Genomic DNA, 8,106 nt, shown 5'->3' on the forward strand with positions numbered 1-8,106 from the left:
TTGTTTTTTTTTTTTTTTTTTTTTTTTTTAAAGGAGGACCAAACCTGTCACCTGCAAGATCGAATGCTTGGGTTTGGCAACCTTGTGCGTTTTTCCTTTTAAAAAGCAAAGCGACAACAACCAAAAGATGCCCAAAGCACCCCAAGGGCCTCGGCAGGTTAAAATTCCCAGATAGAAACGCTCCTGAGCGGACCTGAGCCTGGCATCTCTCGGAAGAAACTGGCTGTGGTAGCCCCCTCCACCCCGTGTCCTCTCAGCCTTTTCGCTCAAGGTTCCTTTGAGCGCCTCGTCGGAAGGCCCGATCCAGCCTTTCCACCCAACTCCCAGCCAAGCTCAGACCAAGCTTCGAAATCCTGCCCCAGCTCTGGTGGTCCACCGAACCCGGGGAGAGCCAAGGCTGGGCCGCTGCACCCTGGGGCTGCAGGCCAGGGGCGGTTAAAAACACCAGTCTCTGGGAGTGATAAGAAAATGGAGAATACTGTATTTGCTTATAGAAAGTTTTTACATATAGATAAACACGCAGTTAAGATAACAGTAAAAGCGCCCTACGGGGAGTGAGAGATACCTCCAAAGCAGCTAAGAAATACTTGAAATAGCTTTTGCATAAGAATACTACGGTCTCACTCTCCGCTTTCGCTAGCGCCGGGGTCCCTCTTCCTAACCCAGGCCACCACGCCATGCCTGGAGTACCAAGTCGACGCCAGGAACACTGAGTGGGAGGGGGACACCCCCAAAAGGAAAGAGACAGGTGAGCGGGGTGGGAGGAAGAAAGGAGGGAGAAAGAGAGAAAGAAAGGGAGAGGAGAAAAAGCAATATCATATACAGGCAATTTCTACACATATATTACAAACTGGGAAAATGACCGATCATTAAGATATACATAATTCATATAAAATTTTGAAATAAAAATAAAAATCTGTTACAGTCATAACTATTCTTTTTCCACATTTATAACCAGTACCCACACAGGCAGTGACAGAGTAGAGAGAAAAAAGGTGCTTACGAAAATGATTGTCTGCTGAACAAAAAACAGAAGATTGCATCTTGTTTGACCAATACTTGGACTTAAAAACAGAGAGAAGAAAGAGAAAGAAAGAGAGCAAGAGAGGAAAAAAGAGAGAGAGCGCAACAAAAGGCGAGAAACATTTGCTATTTCTCTCTCCAGGAGTTCTTTTTTTTTTCTTTTTCTTTCTTTCTTTTTTTAAACAAATTCGGAGCTGAGATGGTAGATTTTTTTTTCCTTTTTTTTTTGTCTGTTTTGCTTTTGTCGTCTTGTCGTCGTGGTGGTGGTGGTTTTTGTATAGTCGACTCTTTAAATCATTTTAAACTAGAGAGAATATTTTCCCAGATACAAATAAATCGTCATGCAGGTGGGGTGCCGGGTCCGTGGGAACCAAAAGGAGAAGCCGTGCTTGTCCTAGAAAGTATACAATTGTCACCTCTTTTATGTTTTCTGCCCGCAACATCAGCGTTTGTGACTGTCTGTTGGCGTCGAGGTCCTTTGGGTTGGCCGTGGTGGTAGATGGTGGTTTGGGATTGTTGATGGTTTGCGGTTAATTTGTTATTTTTCTTGATTTTTATATATTTCTGGCTGGGGCGGGAGTGTGTGTGGACTTATGTGTGTGTATGGTTGTGTATCCTGATTTCGGTTTGTTCTGGGGATGAAGGAGGAAGAGGAGGAAGAGGAGGAGGGCTAGGAGGAGGAGGGGAAAGAGGAGGGGAAGGAGGGGTGGGAGGAGGAGGGCAGCCTTGGCTATCATACATCACATTCCGAGTCGCTGGAGGTTACCGAGAGGATGGAGGTGCCGGTGTCCGCGCGCTCCGTCAGGCTGGACACACTGGTGGTGGGGCTGGCCGCCGTGGACGGCGACTCTGCCGAGCCGTGCGTGGGGCAGCCGGGTTCGGCCAGCGAGCGCATGCCGCTGGGTCCGATGGCCTGGTGCTGGAGCCTGCGGGAGAGAGAAAGCCGTGCTCGCGCTAACACAACAGCCCGCCAGCCGATTGCCCGGCGCTGCAGGGAGCCGGGCCTGCAGCCGCCCGCGCTCCCCGGCCTTCCCCCATCCAGTGACCCTAGCCGCCTCCCCCGACTGCGCTCTCTGCGCTCATCCCTTCAACGCACCCAGCTACTCCTTGGGCGCTGAAGAGACTCCCCAGCCCGAGTCTTGGCTCTTGGCTCCCTTCCCCAGGAAAGCTTCCCAAAGCTTCCCAGATAGGGACCGGACTCAGGAGAGGTAGAACCAGAGGCCGGCCGCCTGGGGTGGCCTGGGCACGCAGCAAAGGACGACGATCCCTGAAGGAGCAGAAGTCAGGAGGAACAGAGAGCTTCTTCCTCCCCAGCCCCAGGGCCTCTTCAGACTGAACCAGCTGCCTGGAGAGCGTGGGGTCCTCATAGTGCCTCCTGCTCCGGCTCCCCCAAACACACACCCAGAGCCGCGGGTTTCTCACCCGCCGCCTCTCCCGGGTTAGGACCCGCCGGCTTTGCTTTCTGGATCCCTGCACAGAGCGCAGGATCCGGGGAAGACAAAAATGGGGAAGTTGGGAGCTAAAAGTGGGGGAAAAGGAGGGAGAGAGAGAAAGGAGGAAGAAGAAGGCAGGAGAGAAGCACAGAGCAGGATCTGGCTGCCTCTTTCCCGAGCTAGGAACCGGCTGCCTGAACCTAGAGTCTCTGTGTTCTCCCCATAAGGAGGCCTTGCCTGGCCCTGGGCGCTTCCCCCATCGGGCGAAAAGTGGGCTGCATAGGCAGGGCTGAGAGGACCTTGGGCTCAGGCATGGGCTAGCTAAATCACAACACACTCCAGGAACTCACTCTCGGCCTGCAGTCACCAGCAGCTGCCAGTAGCTGATGGTCCTGCTCCTTGTATTATAGTAGGCCCTGCGACTTTCAGGCTAAGTAGGGAGGCAAGCTCGACATCAGGGCTTTCACCCACTTCCTCCTTTCTGTCTCCCTTCTTTCCCATCTCCACACCCCCCTTCCTCTAGTTCTTTTTCTCCTTTACTTCCTCCTAAACCTGCTCCGCTGACCGTCAAACCCAGTATATAACTTTGTGACTTAGTGACCAACTTGCCAGCAGCATGGCTGTTCCTGTCGGCTTCCCAAGTTAAAAGACCAAAGGGATGCTCCTGGGCTGGGGAATGAAAGCAAGGATATGCACGCGCACGCGCGAGCGCGAACACACTCACTAGGCCTCTGCAGTCCCCCAGCCCGACTCTCCTGCTCCGGACCCGCAAACTGTAGTGTTGCCAGAAGACGGCCCTCAGCACGGTGGCCTTTCCCCTTTGTGGCAGGGACCTAGGTTCATTCTCCTTTCCCTGACATTCGTGGACTTCTCTTGGATTTTTTGCAATGCATGGAATTAAGGACCAGATAACATGGAGTGTTTTCCTTCTTTCTCTGTCTCGGCCCAGAGGAGCGCCTAGCTGGGGTCGGGCAGAGGAGATGGGCCGGTGCAAAGCTCCGCTAATGGTCCCAGGGGCAGGGACCAGGGCTGTGGGCACTCGGGGTCGCACGCACTCGCTCTCCGCGCTGACCAAAGCCCTTCTCGGGCAAAGCAGTCAATAAACCCACAGCCCACCCCTCTTCCGCGCCCGGGGCAAGCGGAAACTTTCTCCAACTGGCCAGAGAGACGCGGCTTCTCCGGAGCTCGGCGGCCTCCCCTACCATGCCCCCCTTGCCGGCATTTCAACCCCTGACTCCTTCCCCGGCTCCGGAGGCTATAGCCAGGCCGCGGACCCCGCCACTGACCTGTTCTTGGCCGCTGCGGCGCGGTCGCGCTGCCGCCGGTTCTTAAACCAGTTGCCTACTTGTGTGGGAGTGAGGCCGGTGGCCTGCGCCAGTTCGCGTTTCTTGCTGGGGTTGGGGTAGGGGTCCTGCAGGTACCACTCCCGCAGCAGGCTCCGAGTCCGCTCCTTGAAGCAATGCGTCTTCTGCTCGCCGTCCCAGATGGTGCGCGGCAGCGGGAACTTCTTGCGCACGCGGTACTTGTCCACCGGGCCGAGTGGGCGGCCGCGCAGCTTCTCGGCCTCCTGGTAGTGAGCCTCGAGCCACATGGCCTGCAGCTTGCCGTGAGACTCCTTGGTGAACTTGTGGTTCTCCAGGATGTGGTACAGGTCGCGGAAGTTGCCCGTGTGGAAGGCGACCACGGCGCGCGCGCGCAGGATCGACTCGTGTTTGTTGATGGCCTCGCACGCCCCGGGGGCCACAGGCAGCGACCAGAGGAAGCGGCCCAGCCGCTCAATGTCGCCCGTCTCCTCCAGCGTCTCGCAGACGCTGGCCACCTGCTCCGGCGAGAAGTTGAGGGTGGGCAGCTGGAACATGGACAACTCTTCCGGGGGGGCCCTGGAGCCGCCGCCGCCGCCGCCGCCGCCGCCTGCTCCGCCAGCACCGCCGCCTCCCGCACGGTTCCCGCCGCCGCCGCCGCCGCCGCCTCCCTCGCCGCCGCCGCCTCCCGCACCGTTCCCGCCGCCGCTACTCGCCAGAAGTAGGGAGCAGTGGTGAGAATCCGCGAAGTTTGGCAACAAGAAGTGGGAGGAATAGAGGTCTAGGGGGGAGCGGAATACCATGGACTGACCTGAGAGGAGAGGAGAAAATTCAGGGAGAGGAAGAGAGAGGGGAGGAAGAGGAGGAGAGGGGCGATGAGGACCAGGAGGAGGGAGAGGAGAGGGGGGAGGAGGTGAGGGAAAGGAGGGGGGAGCAGAAGGAGGAGGAGGGGGAGGAGGAAGGACGTAAGGGACACCCACACCCCACACACATCCACACACACACACACCCGCGCAGCCACATAGAGAGGGAGGAAGGAGAGCGGCCCGGTGCGCGCGCGCAGAGAGAGAACCCGAGACAGAGAGAGGGAGAGGGAGAGAGAGGAGAGCGAGAGCCAACCACTGCCGAGTCAAGATTCAGCGATTCCACAGCAATCGCCCTAATGACAACAGCCTCATAATATCTCCCCTAAATCCACAGTGAGTGCAGCATTGAAACATTTTGTTTCGCTTTTCTATTGGTCTGCTGCGTGTCGTTGTGGCGTTGCCACGGCAACCACTGCCAATCACTGTCAGCCCTGCCAATCAATACCGAGAACGTAAGGACGGTTTTACCACTTAGCCAGAGGAGGGGGGGAGGGGAGAGGAGGGAATGAGGGAGACCAGGGAGAAAGATTTTTTTTTTTTAAATCTTTGCAACTCTTAATCTCGCCACTTCCCCTCCTCCCCCCTCCCCTTCCTTTTTTCTCTGGCTGTCTCTGAGCCTCCTCTTGCCTCTTCCCCAAAGAAGTTGATTCAGAAATTCGAAAAGCTATGGACCTTGAGTAGTTGAAAGAGATGACCAATTACAGGGGAGATTTTGTTGGAAAGCAGGAGTCTCCCCATGCCTCAGGAACACCAGGCGGCTTGCCTGCAAAGAGAGGCCCAGGGCCAGCAGAGCCAGCCGGCAAGGTTTGCACATGGTGTGCACGTCGGGCTGCCTCTTTCTGCCTATGTGAGCACTAATAGTGGAAAGGAAGAAAGGAGAGATGAGATCATGGGGCCAACCACACGCCGATCCTGGCTAAGCAGTCACCAGATCCCAGATTGGAATAGAGGGCATGTAGCACCTGGGAGCCTGAGCACAGGACCCAGGGTGCTGAAGACGGTTCTGGCCTCCCTGACTGTGCCCTTTGGTTATATCCATCCTAACTCCCTCAGCTTCAGCCGGACTTTACTCTGCTTCCAGACAAGAAGCCTTGATTTCTCCAATTGCCTTGAATTTTAAAATAGTGGAAATAACAGTACACTTCTTTCAATCTTAAAAAGCAATCTGACTTTTTATTTTCCTCTAGACTTCATCTGACTCTTGGAGTTGTGGAGGAGCTGAAGCCTGGGAGCCCTCTGGACCCTAGGGAGTACAGAACCATCTCTCTGCCACCACATATTAGACTGCTCTGGGCCTGCCCATAAGCCCCAGAAGGGCACTGAGACTTTGGAGGCCACCCTGAAAAAGCAGACAAGGCCTGGAAATTGTTTATTTGTCCATGAGTTAATAATGATAATGATGATAATAATAAAACTAAATCTCTATGGGGAAAGTAATATTGCAAGCCTAAAACAGACCCTAAAATGTCCATAGGATGTAGAGGGCCCTCCCTCCCTGAGGCCATCACAGCCCCCAGGCCAGGCGAGGGTGTTAATTCCTAGGTATGTTGCTTTTAAGAAGATGTAATCAGCATCTTGAGTCGGGCCTTCCTTTGTGAGGTTTCTGTAACTATGGAAGATTTGTCGGGGTCACAGACGTCTTTCCCCCGTGCACTGTGTATATTTAGACAGGACTCGGTTTGGTGTTAAAAAGTGTATATGTTGAATGGATTCACACACAGTAGCCAACAATGCCCACATTGTCGGCCCGTGTACAGCGCGTATTGAAACGCAGCGCCCAGACTTCAACTAATCTGCCCTCAATAAAGCTGAAATAATTATCCTAAGCTGTCTTTCCAGAAGAAAAATCATTGAGGAATTCAAAACTTTTTTTAAAAAAACAGATCTTTTCTGCATTCCGATGCAGATCTGGGGGCGCGGCACCGGGTTTACACCACTTTGGAGATTTCAATGAGGGAGGAGAGAAAAAGAGATCGAGAAAATTTAAATGGGAAACCTAACGTCACTGGGGCCACAATTGCCCCAGGCCCTAAACCCCAAGCTCAGGCCCTGCTTGGGCCGTGATTCCTGCATCACCAGGCCTAGGAGAGCCCAGAAGTGAGAGTCTCATTGAAGGTTCTAGGACACCAAGGAGGTTCTGGGTTGGGCGAAGGGCCCTTACCGGTTCAGTCAAAGGCAGCTGGGGGTAGCGAGTCCTAAGCCTCCCTACAGGGACAGTGAAATACTCCTCCAAAGAGGAAGACCCGACAAGCCCCACTTCGGGGGTCTTTTCCTCTCTTTCTGTCTTCCGCCTAGCTGTGAGTGCTTTTCTGCTCAGCTTCGAAGCTCTGGGCGGTCGTTCACTGTGGGCCCAGAAAGAGCCCAAAGGTTGGGACACAAAAACAGACACTTCATCTTTTCTTCCCGATCCCTTTCTCTTGTTGGGGAAGGATTATAGACTGAAAGGTGGGAGGGGGAAGGGGCAGGAGGAGGAAGCGGGGGAGGAAGGAATGAAAAAAGGGAGGGGAGTGGGTATTGTGCCGCGTGTGGGGGGAGAATTCCTACGGGTGGGTTTCCGAATATTGTGTTCAACTTTTTGAAAGCAGCTCGTGACCCCGAAACTACATCCCCCGGAGCCGGGGACCCAGGCGCCGGGCGGGCGGGTGAACCCGACCAGTCCCACCCCATCTCCGCAACCCCTCGCCTCCGGGTGGGAGCGACCTGGCCTCTCCCTGCTGCTGCGGTGCCAGCTCCCAGAGGAAAGCTGGGCAGGGGCCGCGGGCTCGGCCGAAACGCTGACATCGAAAAACCCTCGCCACTCAGGGAGAATGGAGGAAAGCGGGGTCGAGATTCCACTCAGCGTCACCCCTGCCCCCCAGCCTCTGCCCAGGCATCTGCCAACCCGTTGCACCCTGCCTGTTCGGGTGGCGGTCGCAGCTCCGGAGCGCAAAGCCGGGAGGAGGGCGGCGGCAAGGCACGCATCTTTGTGCGCCGGGACCCAGCCGGGCGCCGCGGGGCGGGCAGCAGACCCCGACTGTCCGCTCCTTCCCACAGAGCCCAGCTCGGCGCGGCCCAGCGAGCCCTCCTCGCGGCCCTGCTGCCTCCAGCGCCTCTAGGCACTGGCCGGAAGCACCACGCCCGCCGCCTGAAGCCAGTAAGTTGAGAGTCCTGAGAGCTGGGCGGGGAGGCGGGGCGGTTGGTCCTTCGCGCGGATGGCGGGAGAGGCTCCGGGAGGGACTGGGAGCGCAGGCTCCGCAAGGTCTCGGTCTAGGGTGGTTGGATGTGTGTGTTTGGGTGATACAGTGAAGCACCGGAACGTCCCCTCCCACATCCCTAGGAGTTGGGCACTGGGGAAATGGGAGCAGAGGGACTTCGGGTTTCAGGGCCCACGCCGCCTTTCTCGCAGGTCTGGGGACCTCATTGAGCAGCGCGAAGGCCGGCAAGTGAGCCTGGGGACTCCTGGAGGGGGTGAGGTGCGGAGAGTGACTGCACCCCTAGTCGCTC

General features: G+C 56.1%; 1 protein-coding gene across 2 annotated transcripts; it reads right to left on the reverse strand.

Annotated features, from left to right (window-relative positions):
• Positions 1 to 1,327: 1,327 nt before the first annotated feature.
• SIX3 (SIX homeobox 3) lies at positions 1,328 to 4,566 on the reverse strand (the record flags this gene model as incomplete). Of its 2 annotated transcripts, none has more annotated exons than XM_081264864.1 (3): positions 1,328 to 1,417; positions 1,790 to 1,949; positions 3,743 to 4,566. In XM_081264864.1, 3 exons carry the CDS (start codon positions 4,558 to 4,560, stop codon positions 1,328 to 1,330), a joined length of 1,068 nt encoding a protein of 355 aa, XP_081120990.1. The 2 variants fall into 2 exon arrangements, with proteins under 2 accessions (XP_081120990.1, XP_081120989.1); XM_081264863.1 differs by lacking the exon at positions 1,328 to 1,417 and having other exon boundaries at positions 1,757 to 1,949; positions 3,743 to 4,367; positions 4,470 to 4,560.
• Between the last annotated feature and the right edge of the window lie 3,540 nt (positions 4,567 to 8,106).

This window comes from Spermophilus citellus, assembly GCF_964194105.1.
Source record: "Spermophilus citellus genome assembly, chromosome: 13".
Classification (NCBI taxonomy): Eukaryota; Metazoa; Chordata; class Mammalia; order Rodentia; family Sciuridae; genus Spermophilus; species Spermophilus citellus.